Source organism: Syngnathus leptorhynchus, chromosome 15 (genome assembly GCF_054491065.1).
Source record: "Syngnathus leptorhynchus isolate UIUO chromosome 15, UIUO_Slep, whole genome shotgun sequence".
NCBI lineage: Eukaryota > Metazoa > Chordata > Actinopteri > Syngnathiformes > Syngnathidae > Syngnathus > Syngnathus leptorhynchus.
In genome coordinates, this window is record NC_141209.1 from 6,094,769 (window position 1) to 6,114,086 (window position 19,318).

Consider the following 19,318-nt stretch of genomic DNA (forward strand, 5'->3'; position numbering starts at 1 on the left):
AGGGTGTAACATATGTAGGCCATTTTTAAAAATTAGAATAGACACCTTTGCAAAAATGGAAAAAAGTATGAAAGAGGGATGGAAAACCAAGGCATCCCCACCAGCAGGCGGCGATGCAAGGCTATGAAGGAAGGCGCAATCTTGCCACGAGTAGTTAAAGAGGTCTGCGAGACTCCGCTGCACTTTAGGAAGCTCCGAGGTGCTGAAAGGACAGCTCCCCACCGCTGCAGGTAGAACGATCATTCTTATCCCATCATCGCCACCACCACCATCATCATCATCATCATCATCATCTTCTCTTTGTCCATTACGCCAAAATCACACGTCATTACGATGTTGAAATAATTCATGTATGGGTGGAAGACCTTGTTTGTGTGTGTGTGGCCGTATGGTGATGGGTTGAGGAGGGCATGCTGTGGGTCATCCCCCGTGTTTCCACGTCGAGTCGAGCCAAAAACTATCACCTTCCACGCAAACACGATTGAGTTGTAGGTTAGCAGAGCATCGTGCAGAGGGCGAGTTATTTTTTGCTCCACTTGTGGCCTCTAAGGATTCAGGGAACCCAATTTGGTCAAATTAGTTTTTTTTCCTGCAGGAGAATTGACTCGCTGACTCACTCTCTTTCCCTCCCTTGTTTATTTCTTGAGCAAACTAACTGATTTTGTCTGGAATGGGGTCTTGGAAGAATTTTTTTTCTTTTAAATTTTGCAATCGATTCCACTGTAGGGCGGCTCGGTGGGGTACTTTGGTAGCACGTCCGCCTCACAGTTAGGAGGGTGCGGGTTTGATTCCAACTCCGGCCCTCCCTGTGTGGAGTTTGCCTGTTCTCCCCGTGTCTCCCCAGGCACTCCGGTTTCCTCCCACATTCCCAAAAACACCGATTGAGCACTCCAAATTCTCTCTAGTTGTAAGTGCGGATGGTTGTTCGTCTCTGTGTGCCCTGCGATTGGCTGGCAACCGGTTCAGGGTGTCCCCCGCCTACTGCCCGATGACGGCTGGGATAGGCTCCAAAAAATGGATAGAAATGGAAATTCCACTGTAAGAATCTAATAAAAACCAGTAAATAGCGTAAACTAAGATTGCTGACTTTTTCCCCGACACAGGCATGTTCACCCGGATGCTCAAACTGAGGCTCCTCAACGCCGTGGCCCCTGCATACTTCTTCACAGCGACAGTGGTCACCTTCATCCTACACTTTGGCTTCTTCATGCCAACAATTTTCCCCGGCGCCGACACGTCGCCAGGAGGGTCGGGAACTGTTCACACTTTCCTGTTCCTTTTCCTGATGTTCAACGCTCTTGGGAATTACACAATGACTATCCTCTACCCCGCAGCGAGCGCCACCGAGACGGCGGTCCCGGTGTGTTCCCCGCATTGTTCGGACAAAGTGGACGCGCATTACCTCCTGAATGGCCGCCACTTCTGCAAACTGTGCAAGAAAGTGATACTCAAACGCGATCACCATTGCTTCTTCACCGGGAATTGTATCGGGAACAAAAACATGCGCTACTTCATCATGTTTTGCATCTATACCTCGTGCACGTGTTTGTACTCGCTGGTTCTTGGTGTGGCCTTCCTCACAGTGGAGTACTCCATCTCTTTTGAAAACCCACTAACCTTCTTGACCCTTCTACCCCTCTCCACTGGATACTTCTTCACAGGTGAGTTATTTTCCATCAACAAATCCACTTTGTGATGCCGTATGACGGAGGATAGAATTTCTACTTTTCCATCCAGGAACAATCTCCGGCCTGCAACTGTTCCTGGTGCTGATGCTGTATGTGTGGCTCGGAATCGGGCTGGTGTGCGCGGGCTTTTGTTGCCAGCAGGTGCTGCTGGTGGCCCGGGGCCAAACCTGGTGTCAGAGGCAGAGGAGGGAGCTCGTGGACAACCGCAGCCCTTGGAGAAGCAACCTCACGGATGTGTTTGGCTCCAACTGGGCACTGGGCCTCATTCTGCCAGTGCACACAGCCCAGATGTGCTCTGAGGAGGTGCTCAAGCAAGACTGACCAGAAATCGTATTATTCATTTATCAACAGCTTCCAAGAGTTCACACACAAAAAAAAAAAAAACATCTTGGAGTAAATTCTCTGTAAGGCCAATTGTATACTTACAATATTGAGTGGAACATCTCTATAGACTTTTGCAAAACCTGTAAAATTGCACAAAAGCAGACTTTGAAAGGTTCTCTGGTGTCACAAATTGACCCTGGAACAGAATGTTTACTATTTCCTAGATCAAAAATACTTTTCTTGCTGAACAAATAGACTAGAATTGTGCTTTTCTAATTTCTAATATCAAAACAAAAAGTAATGTAGTATTTACAATAGAGATTAACTATTTCATTCTCCAGCTAAAATAAATCAACACTATTCAGAATTTGAAGATAAAGAATAATTTGCTGTTTTAACCCCGTAATCAAAGCTAAGTGTTGTACTATTGCTTTTTCTTTAAGTGACTGAGGAGCTTTATTTAGACAAAAGTAAGCCTTTGCCACCATATCTTGGCACGTATAGGCAATTATGACTTTTTTTTTTAGGATATTAGTACACAAAATAAAATGTGCTATTTAAGCGCAAGTTTCTCTAGACATTTTCAGGCTATTCATTAGCCATTATGCTTACGGGTACATGCTATTTATGTAAATAACCGATAGGTTAATTAATAGCGTTGTACTGCCGATATTGTACTGAGCAGTCAACACATTTGTCATTGTCAGTTTCATGACCTATTCGATGTTTATCATCACAACTTTTTAAAAAGCAAAACAAATTTGCTGGTATTTTCCACTCAACTTCAGAGGTTCCATTGTATTTGCGTGTATTTCTTGCCATACATTCCTTTAAGGAGAGGAGCCATACACAGTGAGGATAAAGGCGTATCCATTTGTCTTTTTAGAAGGTAATATATAAATGATTAAGGTTTATCACAGACATTCCTTGCTTTGCATTTCTCTCTCTTGAATGCTCCTCCACACACAAGAGCAAAGCACATTCAGGAAATGTATTTTTACACTTCTTACATTCGGTGTTAAGGGCTAGCAGGCAAGAGTGATCCTCAAGCATCCACGCGACATTGTTGTCTGCTCTTGAGAATGTGGCAGGCTGGCTACACAATGATATTATCCAGGGTATTAATCACAATGTGCCATAATATCATGTCATACTTCATACACAATGGCTCCGCAGATGAAGCAATTGCTGTACATTGCTGATACTAATAAAGACTTTCCGTTGGTATAAAGCAGCTATTGTTTGACGGTTTAAGATTTCATTAAATAGTTTCAAGTTTTACAAAGGTTTTTGTTTGTAGTTGGTAAATATGTATATCCCAAGTGCTATCATATTGTCTTCAATTTAACAGCCATGTAAGGTTACAGCTTGAATTTAAATGAGTCACAGATGAATCAAAATGGACAGAGAAGAAATAACTTTTCAAATGAAGTTTTATGACCAATGGTCAAGGTGACTTTTGAACAAGAGGCACGTTTCACAAAAAGAAAGGTACAATTTGTTTCTGTTACAAACAGGGACAGATTTGTTTAGGACACCATCTTAATACTACTGACTGTCAAAAATAAACAAAATACTTACAACTTGCCATTAAAACTCACCCATGTACTATATGGCTTGATGTCATCACTGATTGTTTACATTTTGACAAACTATGACACCAATTCAAGCTCTAACGTAAGCACACACATACGAAAGGCACAGTTAGCCATTCAGTTTTACATCTTAAAAAAAGCAAGCAGATAGCAAGATTCTGGTCATTTAAGTGCACAGTCTGATATGCTTTTTAGCTATAATAGAATGATGATGTCATTACATTCAAAAACAAGCGTTTAAAAAAAAAAAATAAATACAAAAAAATCGCACAAATACAGCAGTAACAAAATAAATACAATTGAAAGCGTACATAAAAGGCTGGTGACATTCTGGCTCCTCACATGAGCAATTGCTAGCCATGTAGCATTACTTGTTAAAGTCCTGCAGACAGAGCTGGAGTTTAGTCCACAGCTGAGGGTCTCCGCTTCCCAGCGCTTCCAGCAGGAGCGCCGTATGCTCCTGGAGAAGTTGCAGTTGACTTTGGGTACGCTTGTTGTCCTTGATCAGCTGCTTGGTGCGCAAGGTGATGCCCAACAGGCCGGAGTTGCTCAAGATGTTGTAAGTATTGCTGAAACGCTTCAACTTATTACTCTCTGCCAAGAAGCCGTCCGAGTTCATATCAGGACAGAGCTGGTCGTCGTCTAGGTCGGTACTAGAGTGGTATGTGCTGGGGGCGACGGAGGTCCCTGTCACTGAGGAAAGACACTTCTCATGAAGAAGCTCTGAGCTCTCTGATGGCACAGTGCTTTGGTTGTTTGATACGTCAAACTTGGACTTGCTGGGAACCTGAGGTTCTCGGTTAGGGATGGCGCTGGTGCGCTGCCTGTTGCCATGTTTTCTGTGTCGCTGGTCGTAAACCCGAGATGAATTTCCCCTCATTCTAGAGGATCCCGACCTCTTTGAGGGTGTGTCCGCTGGGATTGGGGCGATTCTGGGGTAGGTCTTGAGGGTGGACATTTTGGACTGCGGGAGATTTTCAGGGGTTGCTTTTGGTGACATCATTGGTTGAAGCAGAAGCATTTGAGATTGAGGCATGACATCAAGAGATGATGGGAAGCCCCATTGCTTCTCAGCTGGAGTCACTTGCGATGGCTAAAAACAATATGAAAAGATGATCGACTATATGAGTAGAAGAAAAGATCATACGACATTTGAGTTGTAATCAACTTTTGGAATCGGATGTCAAATGTCTTCAACAAACAAGGTTGTGTTCACAGTTTGGTATGTTTTGAATTACACTTCCTGATGTGGTCCAGGATCCAGATGGTAACATGCACACTATACCAAAGAACCTACACGGTCAGAGAAATCGCCTCAGGATCCATTTCAAACTGGTAAACGCACACCAGCAGAAAGTCCAGTGTTGCTGGAGCAATCAAATCACCGCTTGAGGATTTAAGCATGAACTGCCTTTATTGAGAATCGATACTGACGTAACAAATTGAACCCTCCTGTAATTGATTAGGTCACTGAGCGGCAGTACGGAAAATATAGAGATAAAAATATCAATAAAAACTGAGACCTACATATTAAATATCTCAGTTGTGGCAGATGGACAAGCATAAAAGTATCAAATGGGTCAATTGAGTATCAGTCTTCACAATACAATGCCAGTTTGATTCAAATCTGCTGCCATAGGTAGCTAGATACTTCTAGTTGCTTTTACCTGATTGAGAACAAAATTATTCATAATGAGCATCGGGGAAAGTCCAGCGTAGGAGCCTCCCATCACGGCCAGCTGCAGTCCGGCCGCGTCCTGGCTGACCACGGATCTTTTCCTGCCTGCATCCTCCGAGTCGGTCCCATCAACTGCACTCAGGTACTCAGAGCTGGCATCTGGAAGGGATGATATACAAGTCAGCTCGTCATATTTGACTAGTCTAATGTTACCACTTCCATGTGGGAGAACATTAATCCATGATCATGGAAACAGTCGGCTGATGTAGATTAGCATCTTGAGGCTTTCTGGGGGAAAACCAACAACCATCAACTAAATGAGGTTTCCACCAGTGCAGGTGATTGCTTTTTGTTATTTAAGACCGACCTCACTGACCTAGCACAAGACACATAACGTGTCCTTGATCTCTCCTTCTGATTATGACCGACCTTTTTTCTTTTCTTTTGTTGCAAAAACATACACAAGTGGACACGATTGTTAGCACTCTGTTGATGAAAGCAAAACCTACAATGATTGTCACAAGGACTTTGTCCCATTGTGGCTTGTCAATATGCATTTCAGTAAAGTCCAGTCTCCAGATTTTGATGGTATGATAACACTGAGCAAAAAATATTGAATAATTGAATTTTGACCACGTGTGGATATTACCACATGCTGGATTAACTGAATTAAACAAAAGGTGTTGATTGTTACGTACAACCGAAGGGTTATTATCTCAATGAGAATCGAACAAAATTCTAACCTGAGAATCCCGAATCTCGTTCCAAATCCTGTTTTGATGTTGCATGGTGTGTTGCCCTGCTGATGGATGGTGTCCGGTGTTGAACGGGTTGCCTAAAGGTGCTCATGTTTGTCTCACCCTGCAGAGAATAAACAAGTTGATGAACATAAAACTTTGTTGTGACTTTTGGCTTGTCTCATCTGGAATCATCACTAGAATCATTCCCATGATTTGTTTGGTAAATAAAGAAACAGTAATTGATCAGCAAAACGAAACAACAGAGCTCAAAACAATTTAGTTTGGTCATTTATGATAAGCATGAATTAATTTTCAGATTCATCGAATATTTGAATGAAGCTGCTTTAATAAATCACACAAATGATAATGAGTGACGTCAGTGACATAAACAAAACATGCACGTTGATCATCTTCGAGGAAAAACACAATCTGGTAAACAAACGCAGTATAATTCATTTGCATACATTCACAAGAAAACAATTTGACAGTCACGTGTGCTACGATTCCAAATTGGAGGTGTGCCAGCGACGTTTGCTAACATTAGCAAGCAAACGCAAACTTCAGGCAAACGATCAGAGCAACCGGAATCGCTTGCATGAAACAATACGTCTATTGGACATTATTGGAATCATTCGCTTTGCAGTTGAACTTTATTAAAACTATTTACAACGCACGTAGGCTGATATTAGTGCGTAAATAGTTGGCGTGGCAACCAGCGCGTCGAGAGACAATAACATCTATGTAAACATGTACCTCAAACTGGAAGCCTTACCAATGAGAATCAGCATTCAAAGCAGACACCCGTCAAATAGACCCAGGCAAACGTGTGCGTGTATGTGTGTATGTGTGGTGTTTTTGTTGTTGGTGTTGTTGTTGTTGTTGTTGTTGTTGTTGTTATTCAGCCTTTTCCCGTTTTCTTGTTATGGTGGAATTGACGTCATGCGACGGAGTTACGACGGTTCTTCTTTGCTCTACATCGCTCAAATCTTTACTATTGAGTATCCCTACTGCCCTCTGTTGGAAAATAGCGGTTACTTTCTTTTGTTTTACAATAATATAATAATGAGTTAGGGTTAGGGTTAGGGTTAGGGTTAGGGTTAGAGTTAGAGTTAATAACAATAATAATAATAATAATAATAATAATGTTATTATTATTATTAATAATAATAATTATTCTTATTATTCACAGATCCCCAAAAAGCCACAAGGCAGAAGATTAACCTTTTTTGCTCTACATAGCTCCCATCTTTACTATTGAGTATCTCAACTGCCCCTGTTGGAAAATAGTGGTTACTTTTTTTACAATAATATAATAATAATAATAATAATATAGTTATTATTTATTATTATTATTATTATTATTATTCACAGTTCCCCAAAAAGCCACAAGGCAGAAGATTAACCCTCAGTGCGTAGATGTGTCTTCTGTCCATCTCTCGTCAGCACTGAAATTGGTCTTACGGACACTAGAGGGAAACATTTGACTTATAATGCAGTTATGAGTCAAAGCAGGTTTGGACAAAACAGTATTTTTGGTCCATTTTTTTTTTTATTCTGGTATTTCAGTCAATAAATATAGATATTAAACACAAGTAAGAATTTTTAAATACCAAAGAAATGTAACATTTATCATACCTGATACAGTGATAACAAGTGTAATCAGTCTGTTTGTTCCTACATTGCACTTGGCTCCCAGGTGTGTGTCCTTTGTGTCAACCGTGTAACAGCATGCTTTCCAGCAATGAAAGCACATTTTCTGTTGTCATCACAAACACTGTGCTCATCACCAAATGGCTATGCCTTCACAACAGCCCCAACTGTTTGGAGTCTCCTGCTGCACACTCAGCATTGAAAGAAGAGACGCTTGATGCCGTCAGTGGGCTGGAAAGCGAGCTTTGGCTGGCTGCTGCAGTTACCTTCGAGGGATTTGGCACCTGAACGACAAGACATGAGGCGAGTCTTTTATGGAGATCAGCCATTAGAATTCTTTCTATTATTTTAGGCCTTCACCTGTCACAGTCTTTTGTTTTTTGCTTCTCCTTTCTCCTCCGTCCTTTTCCTCTTTGCCTTTTCCTGCAGCAATGAAAAATGTATTTAAATGTATTTTAACCCCCTAAAGGTAAAAACAATCTTCAAAAAGGTTTTTTTTTTTTTAAACAGTATTTATTATTTTACCTTTCGATCTTCCCGACAGGTTTTCTGACTCTGAGGAACAAAATTTGAAATTAGTATGAAGGCCAAACATCAAAGTATATGTTTTAACACACACACTAGTCACGCTACTTCAACAGCTGGATACAAAATGAAGATTCAAAATTGTTTATAAATGTGAATAGTTATTTGTCTGTATGCACCCTGTGATTGGCGGGTAATGATCTGGCCCGTGAGAGTATATTTAAAAAAAATATATGTATATATAGATATGATGTAGCCTTTTTTTCTTACCTACATTCACATGTCTGATGCTCCACAAAGGTCATCTCAACATATTCCTCGCCAAGCTCCGCCGGCCTTATTTTCAGCAGCTGGAGAAGAAACAAAAGGATGGGACTAAAGGAGTAAAGAAGACGGCCAACATTCTTTGTTGAGCTCCGCTCCTACCTGCATTGTGACATTAGTGGTGAGGGTGGGATGGCACTCGAGCTTCTCATCCCCGCAGCAGCCTGCACACCTCACCAGAGGCACACAAGCTGGACTGTAGATGTGCTCCACCTCCGATGGGTACTCCTGCACCACTTCCACCAACTTCTCAATGGTTCGGCACAGGCTCCGAGCCCACACGTCTTGGAACAACAACACCGTGGGTGCCGCTTGCACAATGACAAACAACGCTAACATTAAGACAATTCTCCTTCGACCCTGTTTGAACATATTGCGGTCATCATTTCAGATTTCAGGTTATACTGGATTTAAACTTTACTAGCTTGACGGCAATAGTACATCCAATTTATCTTTTGCAGTTTATCTTAATTACAAATTAAGAAAAGTCAAGTATTCAAATATTTACATCATATACAGTAAACAGTCCCATGAGGTAAACGTGTTTAAAAGTGTCCCAGTTGCAGTCACAGGGAGAGGAACAGGGTCGACTATAGTTGACCAAACAGAGAAGGGAGCGAAAATAAACATGAGAAATATGGCCATGAAGGGAGCCCTGCTGGAGCCGAGCTGCCCCGCAGGCACCTCTGGGACTGCTTTGACCTCAAAGGTTACAGAACCGAGCCTGACACTACAACAGCTGTTTATAAAAGCAGACATGGGGGGGGGGAGGCTGGAGATACATCGGTGGATGACGGAGGCATGAACTTCAAAATCTTAAGTCAGTATCACATGAATCGAGTCATGAATCGTTCCACGTTGATTATCACTTAATTCTACGGTTTATTGACTCTTACATTGTCTAAGGTGTGAAAATATTTCACTGAGTGGACATTTAAAACAAGTCCAAATACTCACCATTTGTTGTGCTGTTTACGCTCAATGCGGGTAGACTCTGTGGAAGAGAATAAATGATATTTTAAAAGACTGTTTGGATGTAACAATTAGGCAACTTATTCCTCTATGCCTAACAAAAATATATAAAACAATATATATATATATTTATTTATTTTTTTCGTCTCATTCATGGGCCAAGGCATTTATGTTCCCAGCATCACACGATAAACAAATTTCATTTTTCATTTGCTTGTGAAAACACAGATGCCCTGGCTGACGCCATTTGGGGAAGAGAAATCCCCTCCGGGTAAAATGGGACTCTCACGGAGGGTTTCTGGACTGGCTAACCTGCTTTCACTATTTTTTTTTTCTGCTGAACTTGACTATCAGGGCACATAAACACAATTACAACAGAACAAGTTATACAACAGTGACCAGACAGACAATGAATTTCCGTGATGCTGCTGCTTTTGACACCATCTGTCCAAAATGCTTCCTCTTCCTGTTATGAAGCAAAATTAGGATAGCATCTGTCAATGCAGCGTATTTTCCTTAGACAATGTGATTAAAAAAAAAAAAAAAATGTCCTGCTGCCATAACATTGTCCTTTACAGAACAGGATTTGACAGGACCCCTTGTTAAACTACAGCCATCATCTTGATGAGTTCCAGGAAGGTCCATTTATCGACAACTCATCTGTGACAGACGTTATGTTCGAATCTACAAGAGGATCCAGGCAACCACTTAAGTCTCAGGCCTGCCTGTGTTGACAGAGCTGCTCACTTCTTGCTCATGCAGCTAAAATGCACAGTCATGAGTGAAGCTGACTAAGATCTTGACAGTCACAGTACAGTTTCAATTATTGTTCAACGTCAGATCCACTCTGCGGTGTCAAGCTGATCCTTTTCCAGGGTTAATTAGCATATGATGTGCTCGCTCCTTTCAGATGCTTTTCATGAGATCACATCACTTTTTGGCTCTAGTCCGCAGCGGCTGTTTCGAATGCGGTGAGGATTTTCTGACCTTGGTCATGGGTTAAGGGTTGACATGACGAGGAAGACTCTGTGGCACCTCCAGAGCAGAGGCCCACAAAAAAGCTGGCAGATTAAGAAAGTTGCATGAGGAGCGTCACGTAGACGTTTCGGTCCTTCTTACAACATTTACTGTATTTATTTGACTGAGTGGGAGAAGTTCATGAGTAAAAAAAATAAATAAAATTAAACACTTTCTCGCGTCACTCCACTATGAACTGCCTCAAAGATAGCATCTCAGCTATCTTCCATTATTGTTCCAACAGTTTTGATTATCTGACCTTTAAAACAAATTTGACCTTGCCCCCCTGGTATGTGTTTGAAATGAAAATAATAAGATCTCTATCCAGCCATAATTTCGCAACCTGTGTTTACCACTCTGTTATTTGTACAGTATGTAATGAAATCACTAAAAAGGGAGAATTGGCTGGATAACATATGATTGAGACTAAATCTGTCAGACAAATGACATACATTGTCAAAAGTAAAGCAATCACAAACTGTGATCCCTCAGAACACTCCATCTGACTCATCCTCCCCACATGTGGTTCTCAGACTTGGTGTTTGTCAGCTCCAGTGAAGCAGATGGAAGGCTTTGCAGAAAATGTCAATCATAAATAACAAGAGCAGGCATACCCATCAAGTTACAGCACAAATAGACAAAAGAAGGCTTTTGGTTCAAGGGTTACATCATTTCTTGGTATCAATATGAGAAACTTGCATCACTATGTTCTGTCTATCGGTGCAACCCTGTAATAGCTTCTCCATTTTCTAGATGGCGACCAGCAAGCTAGCCGCACCAAAGTGCTTTACAAACCAAACGGCCGACGATCACCATTTTGAAGTCTTTACTCATCAGACCACACAGGAGCAGAAGCACTAAAGCAGAACAAGTGAACACAAACAGAGGGGCCGTTAGATGAGTGAGAAACCGAGCCCCTCCTCACTCTTCGACAAGCAGATGCCAGATGATCGACACCATGACCATAACATTAACTCGAAAGGCTCTCGTAGGGGCTGCAGGCCGTCGACTGTATCCATTCACTACAAACTGGAAAAGGACAGCGATTTCTGTTGTGCAGACACGAGGTGGAGGCACCCATGGTGACAGTAGGACCATTACAGGTCTGACAGTGACCAGATGGATCTCTCGAGGAGGCGGGGGGTCGGTCCATGCTTTGTGGTTACAATATGGGGCAGCAAATGCTAAATGCGCTAGATGCAGTCATCTGGTAAAAAAAAGTCAGTGTTATAACATCCTATCTTGAAATAAAGCAATCTACATCACTGCTTTAACAACAATCATTTTCCTTCAATTACTTTGAAAGCAATCAGTGGAGTCGGGATAAGCGACAGAAAGCGGTAAAATCCACATAAATGGTTTTTATAAACACAATTTCCACAGCCTAAGTCCATTAATTCATGTACAGATGTTGAACATAGACCAAAGCGCACCGCACTGTCCGATTGAAACACACAAACACACACGACAGGTCTCCAGATAAGGCTGAGCAGTGGTAATTGTGGTCTCCATTACAGTAAACGCTGCTCTCCCTGTGTAAACCACACTAAATTACATCCAGATGGGAGATTAAAGCCTGCTGAGTAGACGGCTGCCCCGAGCGCCACCGCTCCATCTTCTCTGCCGGAGGAAGTAGAAATCCATATTTCCTGATTGCGACTTTTCCCCAGGGCCCAGACATTACAACTGCAGAGAAATACCACAACATTGCCACTCCTTGCAGCTTGTAGGTCACTGTGCAGAAAGACACTCGTAGAGATGTGATGTTTATGCAGATGTTGAAGAAAGATGCCTCTGCCAAAGGATTGGACTACAACTTGTGCAATTGTGATGTCACACACTTGACATGAACAAGACGGAGGGAAAACACAATAACACAAACAGACACACGTGTGTGATTCAAGTGTTGTTTTGTGGAAAGGAAGCGCCTGTTTTTTTGGGAGCTTGTTATTTAGATTCAAACTCAAGTGTGGATTTACAATTAAATAAATAGATCAGTTTGGATTTTGGTCATATTTGTATGATTAATATGGTTAAATATTGAATGCAATGGAGGACCCTCTTCCTGTCTAAAGTGCTTTTTAATATATTTTTTTATAAACAATAGAAATCATTCAAGAGCCATTATAAAACGATTTAACGACTAGATGATTTTTGCTCGGCCTCTTGTTGCTAGGCAATGTTCACAGGGGTCACAGGCCATTGGAAATATCGGTCAAGTCTTGCGATTAATTTGGCCGTTCTGTATTAAATATAAATCACTTAATGCGAAGAAGCAACAACAGCACCATCTGCTGGATCTGGTGAAAATTACCACCTGTCAGAATTTCACCACTGTGGGCTTAAGGCAAACTAAAAAATTTCAATGAGTAATTGCACCTATAACTACTCCCTGCTTCTCTTGATAATCCGATAACCGCATGCTGACATTGCAACAATGATGGCATATCTCTATTGACGCTATCGGACCATCCGGCCACTTTCAATGCTTGTCTTTTATATTTTGACATTCTCTCTCTCTCTCTCTCAACAAAAACAGCCAGAGGATATTGTGGCAGTCAGGTTCATAAGTAACCAGCATGACTGATTAAAAAGAGCTTTAAGTGAAGAAATAACAAGCACTTTCTCAGTGTGATCCGAGTGAGATGTTGAACCACTTTAAATTTGCTGTCAATCATCATAGTAGGCGGGCCATTTAATCTGCTACATTCTGAGGCCGCTGGATTTTGTCACTTGTGTTTTGACTATAAACAGGCTGTGAGCTGATTATCAGGATTAGAGGTGATGTGCTGATTCCACTCCCTCTCTCAGTCCCTGCAACAGCTGCACCGTTTCTCGAGAGGTGACTTTGACTCTGTTGTTCAATGCACTCTTGATGGAGCCTCTTGAAAAGACTACTCCCTTTCACCCCGATCCAGCTCGGGATACATTGTGACGACCTCACACTCCCACTTCCCCCCCGCCCCCCCCATCATCACTTCTTTTCTACCAAAGACAAGTGCTGACAAGAAATGTATGATTTAAGCACAACTGTCATTTCATGTTTTGAAAGACATGAAAAGAAGTGAGAAGGAAACTGAATTTTAATTAATTTTCCCTAGACATGTATTAGTAATGTAGACGTACCATTACTAGTGGACACAGCTGCAGGTGCAATTCAAGCAAAACTTTCATGTCAGTTTTCAAATGTTTTAACACTTCACGGTGCAAGGGAACAACTATCGTAGTGCAAATTACTAACACTCCAAGTCATTGTGGAAACACCATACAACAAAAAGATAATATATTCCTGATATTTTTCAGCCAGTCTTTGGAAAATAGTCATGATAAATACAGCAACAAAAATTATGTATGATTAATGTAAACTCGTGTAAAGTGAAATCAGATCTCAATATATGATTAATATCCGATTATCATACCATATCATAGAAAACAGTTTTCTGTGTTAAAAAAATTAATGTCCAAGTATGAGTGCCTTATAAAATACGCATGTCTCTAAATTTAATTTGTATTTGTTAAGCCTTGCAACATTCAAAAGTGGGTCACTTTTTTTTTTCTCCTTCTGCTTCAAGTGACTGAGCACCGTGCAATTAAGATTGCATTACTCAGTGGATTAAAAACTTTTTTTTTCCCTCTTTACAAATATCACCGACACAATGAATGAACGCATTATGGTTCGCAATCAACTTTGCAAGTGTAACAAAACAGGAGTCGCTTTACCTGTGCAGGTGCAAACAGAAGATAAAGTGCCACCGCAGCCTCGACCACCAAGCACACTTTCATGTTCAACTCCTATGATCGATGGATCCACGTCAAAAGCAGAATAAATCAAATCCAAAACAAACACAAATCAAAATAAGTGGTGGGACGCTGAACGGGAAAAAGTTCTGACTCATCCAAGTCAAATTCGCCGTCGTTACTCAGAATGCGGTGCACAAATTGAATATAATAAAAAACGGAGGTGCCGTGGTTATGGAATAAATCCGCACTGTGATTCGTTTTGACCAATCATAGTATGACGATTAATAAATCGTTCGGGAATCAGTCAAAAACACTAAAGCTGCAGTCCTGCAACCTGAAGACTCTCAGGGCTCTAATTGGCTCTCAGTACCTTTTTCACCGACTGACCACTTCTATCCCCTCCCCTTCCTTGACCACCTCCTCCTCCTCCTTCTCCTTCTCCTCCTCCTCCTCTTCTAGGTCTTGCACAGCCCTTCCATGCAAACTGCCACATGATGAGCTATGGAAACACACCCGATGCTGCAAATGAGGATTTTTTTTTTTTATTCCTGATTTCTAGACTACACAACAGGTGATTTACACTGGCTGACTATGCTGAGTGCCTATTTAAGAGAGGGAGGGGCATGGATGGGGGGGGGGGGGGGGGGTGCAGGTAAACATTTCGAAAGCCTCACTGATGAGCCGTGTCTCCGGGATGCACAGTGATTTTGGGCAGCAGAGACAGAAAAAGGGAGATTCCATTACTGTTGACACATCGAGTTAATCTTCAGTGTTTGCACAAACCTTGGAACCGAAACGAAGCCTTGTGAGCTTCCAGGCATTCCTTCAACAGGGCCGTTGAAGAGCTCCATCCTCTGTGTTATTGAACAGATCACACTCTCTAAACATCTCGCATAGTCGAAGCAGCCACACCAGTTGCAAAACAATCAGCGAGGAAAGACATTTTCTTGAATTACGCCATAAAAGTGCTCTTCTCCTTAACTGTTCAGCATTTCAAATCCAGCGTGAAATTGGATTTTTAACTCAACCCAATTACTTTATGGTTACTCACTTTATGAACGGAATTAAGAAATTGCGCAAAAAAAAAAAAAGGTTCATCCTCCCCCCTGCCGCCTCTTCCCCTGCAGGCTGTGTTGGCTCAGTGGACACCGGACAGAGACTCCTACTTGGTGATCTATCGATGTTTTCAAAGGTGCAGTCACTGATAGGGTCTAGGAAGACCACTCAAAGTGTTTGCACAATAAATATGGAGTGACAAACTGGCTAGAGTGATGGCATATACAAGGAGAAATGGGTCACTGTGCTGACAAGAGCTCAGTAGTCCCTTCTTCTAGTTTGTAGCAACCACATACTTGGAAGGGTGCTTGGATAAAGTCTTGGGAAAGTTTGCACAAACTTGAGCAATTTTCATGAAACTCCTTAAAGGGTGGGGAATGGGCCGAAAAAAACAACACATTACTTTTCGGTGTTGATAGTAGTAGAGTCCAGTAGGTGCAGGATTTCTTTCTCACTTTTTTATTATCGGCCTCACAAACTTGAAATTTGGGGTTTGAATCTCAGATTAATTATTGTGTGGAGTTTTTGTGGGTTTTCACTAGATAGTCTGGCTCCTCCCACTTTTGAATGACAGGACAACTGAAAATTCAAAATTGTCCATTGCTAAGAATGGGAATGTTTATTAGATGCTAAATTGATTTAAATGAGAACATACTTCAACTATTTTTTTATGAATCCATCATGGAGTACGAAGAGCAAAACTTTATTTTTCTAAATGATTTTATTTTTTTAATCCCGGGGTGTCAGCCAGTCCACAAGCAATGTCTGACACATTTTGGTGGTTCTCTTGATATTGCGAGGAGCAAATTGGCAGCTCTCTGGAGCAGGCGTGCCAAAGTAAGCACATTTCCTTTTTACTGTTGACCTCTGATTTTCCCAGATTGCCGAGTAAAGAGTACACAGATGAACATCATTAATGATGTCCATTCATCATTGTTGGAAAGGCTTTGCTATGCCGCACCGTGGGGCCCTCAGGGGGAAGGTGGAGAGCCCCCTTGAAAAATCTAATTAACTAACTTTGAGGGCTTAAAGACAGACCACTAAAGACTGTCAGTCATTAGTTTTGTATCATTGGCTAATTGAAATGATTTAATTGATTAAGAGCCAACAGACTGGAAAGAATTCAAAAGTGACCGGACTTCCAGTATGTCTGAGCACCTGGACACCCAAACAGGACATGACAATATTGCAGACTTCCGTCTTTCCTGTCATTGATATGCTGTGAAAGATCAAGTTGTATTTTGAAAAGCTGGTAAATAGGAAGCGATTCAAGCACGAGCACAAAGCTGCTTACTGTTGCCTAAGGTGATTAGCACATGTTCATTCATAAAAAAATAACAAAAAAAAAACTGAGCTGCCATGCTGCATTACTGTATTTTTGTCCCAGACATTTGTTTTGTTCCAGGCTTGTCAGGTGTCATCCTGTTTTCATGGCAAGTCCGTTCCACGTGTGAGCATTGTTTTATTTTGTGGGAAAGCCAACATCTCAGCGCAGGAGGTATTTTGGTCCGGAGGTGTTATGAATCACTCAATGAGAAGGAATTTCCAGATAGTATTAAGTGTGATGCAGCTGTGCAGCATGTCATTGAAGATATCCCTAACCTTCGGGTGAATGACTATTTCTTCCTGTTGGAGAATGGAATCATTTTAGGTGTATGGAATATCATTCAGGGAGTTGCACTCGTAAATGCTTACAAAATACGGGAACTGTAAAAGTAGTCAAGTTTTTCTTCTTTTGTGTTTTTAAAAGGTTTCGCCTAAAGACAGTCACCGTTTAAACTGGCCTCCATAAAACGACAAAATGCAACATACAGAGTAGTAAAGACAACAACAGCAAAATTCTTTTGTATAATACAACATTTAAAAGCAAACGAGTTTAAGACATTTAAAAGCACAGTACAAAAATAAAAATGTGATTACTAAATTTTCTTAAAGAATCTACAGCGCAAGAATAAGATTTTTGATTTATTTTTAAATGCTCTAAAATCAATGGTATGTTGAAAAAAAAAAGCTAACAATTATTAACAATAGCTAACGATAATTTACTAACCTTTTTTTTTTAACTTGTCGCTTTCTTCATTCTTACTGGCAGCTTATTTCATTTGTATGCAGCATAACAACTAAATGCTGATGCACCATGTTTGCGTTGCTCTCTGGGGTCCACGAATTGCCACAAGTCTGGAAAAAAAAAATTTTTGCCACAAGTCCGCTGACCTCAGAACCCCACTTGGTTTATATTCCATAAGCATTTCTTTAATGTAAATATTGCAATTCCCGAACCACAAAGCCCACCTAATTAATATCTATTAATTATACTATTGCTATACATTAAGAATTACCAGTCAGCTTAAAACGTTTTCTCAGAACACCGGCCCACAACATAACTACGTCCTGTGCATCATAATACTGTGTCCTGTCAGCTAATATAACACCTGGACCACAGCAGGAGAAAGACTCTCGGAGGAATATGTTGAGTGTTTGTTTGAGATAAAATTTCATCACGTCCACAAGCTTGCGGTCACTCATGTCGGTCTGTAAAAACAGCTCCGAGAGTGAGTTATCGCCGGCTACGTCAGTACCAGTGGTGAAAAGGGTGTGCTTTCCAAATGAGCAGTTGGGCCTGAGTCATGGACGCCCCGCAGTCGGCGAGCAGGTTGTAACTCACGCCTTTGACCATGTCCTCCAAATTCCATTAAGAGGTCCCACATGTTGAGCACATTGGCAAGTTATAAGTGGTGATTTGGCTCAGGCTATTAAACAGACAAATTTGATCTTTTTAACATCTCTGGTTATATCATCGCCATTTTAAATGATGTTTCATGTAAATAGAATGTGTGGAGTCCAACAGGTGTGTTGCTGCAAAGCGTCACATTACACGGTTGGCCTACACGTGCTTTCTGTAAAGGATTATTTTCATCCTTCTGATATGTTATTAAAAGCGATCAAGTAATAGCTAATGGAACACATTTTTTTTAATGGTTATATCGACTGGTACTGAGATTACATTGAGTTCGAGTGGCGGCGGATTCTTAAGTACCTGTGAATTTAGCTAGTCGACAATATTCAATATTTGGTTGCTGCTATTTATTTTTTTAAGGGTGCTCACATTTGTTTATTCTCCCTTGAGGGCCACCCAAGTAATAATAATAATCATAAGTCGATAATTTTTTTCGTGCAAACTACAAATATAGATTTAAATATGAATCTAACTGAATCAACAGCTTCTTGTGTCATAATTGTTGACATTTGTTGCATTTTTTGTAAAAGAGCGGGATTAAAAGGATTTTTGGCAATGATAATAATCACACAAATCTTCATTTCCTTTGCAATAAAATACTGCGGAGGGGGGGGGGAGCTAATGTAAAGAACATGGAGGGACAAAATAAGTGTTAGCAGAGGAGGTGAAGTGTTAGGTGAAGTTCGTCAGTGCGCTGTTGTTTACACAAATGGCAGACAAGCAAATTGTTCGCCAAGATTTATTTATGTGTTGAAATACATCCACTCAAGTACTGTAGCTTGTCGAACAAGGGGAAATGGGAGCAGAGCGGAGAAAACCAGGGCGTCGGGTCAGAGTTCTTAGGGAACTTGAAATAATAAAGCCGACTGATGGGAATTTGGCAGCCGTGCCATTTGCGATCATCATCAGTTGATGCTCTGAAAATGGCTGAGTTCATTGTTTTGTGGCTACTGTGCACTTGGCGGGACAGACGCTCTGTGTCATGACTCGTGACAATGTGTATGTTATGTGGCTGCCATTGAGAGTCTGCTCTTGAAGTGTTGCTGCCAGGGGGGGATTGTAGAGACAACCGATCCCAGATGGCGCTTTGCCCAGAGGGGACAGACAATTGAGGACCACCAGAGTGGATAAAACACTAACCTTGATCCCGCGGCATAATGATAATGATACTGACAATGGTATTTTTCAATTACAAAATTGGGGTCTTTGTAGTGTAGAAAACACTGCTACAGAAATTGCAAAAACAAACAAAACATCCAGTGATAGCAACC

At 41.2% G+C, this 19,318-nt stretch overlaps 3 protein-coding genes across 4 annotated transcripts; 1 reads left to right on the top strand and 2 right to left on the bottom strand.

Moving 5' to 3' along the window:
• Window positions 1-159: 159 nt before the first annotated feature.
• zdhhc22 (zDHHC palmitoyltransferase 22) lies at window positions 160-2,009 on the top strand. 2 transcript variants are annotated; one of them, XM_085932554.1, is made up of 3 exons: window positions 160-227; window positions 1,099-1,661; window positions 1,738-2,009. In XM_085932554.1, exons 2-3 carry the CDS (start codon window positions 1,106-1,108, stop codon window positions 2,007-2,009), a joined length of 828 nt encoding a protein of 275 aa, XP_085788680.1. In that variant the 5' UTR covers window positions 160-227; window positions 1,099-1,105. The 2 variants fall into 2 exon arrangements, with proteins under 2 accessions (XP_085788680.1, XP_085788679.1); XM_085932553.1 differs by lacking the exon at window positions 160-227 and having other exon boundaries at window positions 1,106-1,661.
• A 1,418-nt stretch (window positions 2,010-3,427) lies between these two features.
• Window positions 3,428-6,997, bottom strand: cipca (CLOCK-interacting pacemaker a). The gene is made up of 4 exons (XM_085932055.1): window positions 6,798-6,997; window positions 6,029-6,146; window positions 5,275-5,444; window positions 3,428-4,700 (listed from the first exon to the last, which is right to left on the bottom strand). Exons 2-4 carry the CDS (start codon window positions 6,132-6,134, stop codon window positions 3,975-3,977), a joined length of 1,002 nt encoding a protein of 333 aa, XP_085788181.1. The 5' UTR covers window positions 6,135-6,146; window positions 6,798-6,997; the 3' UTR covers window positions 3,428-3,974.
• Window positions 6,998-7,566: 569 nt separating this feature from the next.
• pgfb (placental growth factor b) lies at window positions 7,567-14,643 on the bottom strand. Its single transcript, XM_085932046.1, has 7 exons — window positions 14,234-14,643; window positions 9,482-9,518; window positions 8,627-8,835; window positions 8,471-8,550; window positions 8,201-8,230; window positions 8,036-8,098; window positions 7,567-7,959 (listed from the first exon to the last, which is right to left on the bottom strand). Exons 1-7 carry the CDS (start codon window positions 14,294-14,296, stop codon window positions 7,938-7,940), a joined length of 504 nt encoding a protein of 167 aa, XP_085788172.1. The 5' UTR covers window positions 14,297-14,643; the 3' UTR covers window positions 7,567-7,937.
• Between the last annotated feature and the right edge of the window lie 4,675 nt (window positions 14,644-19,318).

Bases quoted from the DNA above. Each gene is read 5' to 3' on its own strand.
- zdhhc22 (XM_085932554.1), top strand. From the start codon at position 1,106: ATGTTCACCCGGATGCTCAAACTGAGGCTCCTCAACGCCGTGGCCCCT. The intron at 1,662-1,737 runs GTGAGTTATTTT...TTTTCCATCCAG, and splicing joins CACTGGATACTTCTTCACAG to GAACAATCTCCGGCCTGCAA.
- cipca (XM_085932055.1), bottom strand. From the start codon at position 6,134: ATGAGCACCTTTAGGCAACCCGTTCAACACCGGACACCATCCATCAGC. The intron at 5,445-6,028 runs GTTAGAATTTTG...CATCCCTTCCAG, and splicing joins ACGAGATTCGGGATTCTCAG to ATGCCAGCTCTGAGTACCTG. The intron at 4,701-5,274 runs GTAAAAGCAACT...TATTGTTTTTAG, and splicing joins ATAATTTTGTTCTCAATCAG to CCATCGCAAGTGACTCCAGC.
- pgfb (XM_085932046.1), bottom strand. From the start codon at position 14,296: ATGAAAGTGTGCTTGGTGGTCGAGGCTGCGGTGGCACTTTATCTTCTG. The intron at 9,519-14,233 runs GTAAAGCGACTC...TCTCTTCCACAG, and splicing joins TTCTGTTTGCACCTGCACAG to AGTCTACCCGCATTGAGCGT. The intron at 7,960-8,035 runs GTGAAGGCCTAA...CTTGTCGTTCAG, and splicing joins AAAACAAAAGACTGTGACAG to GTGCCAAATCCCTCGAAGGT.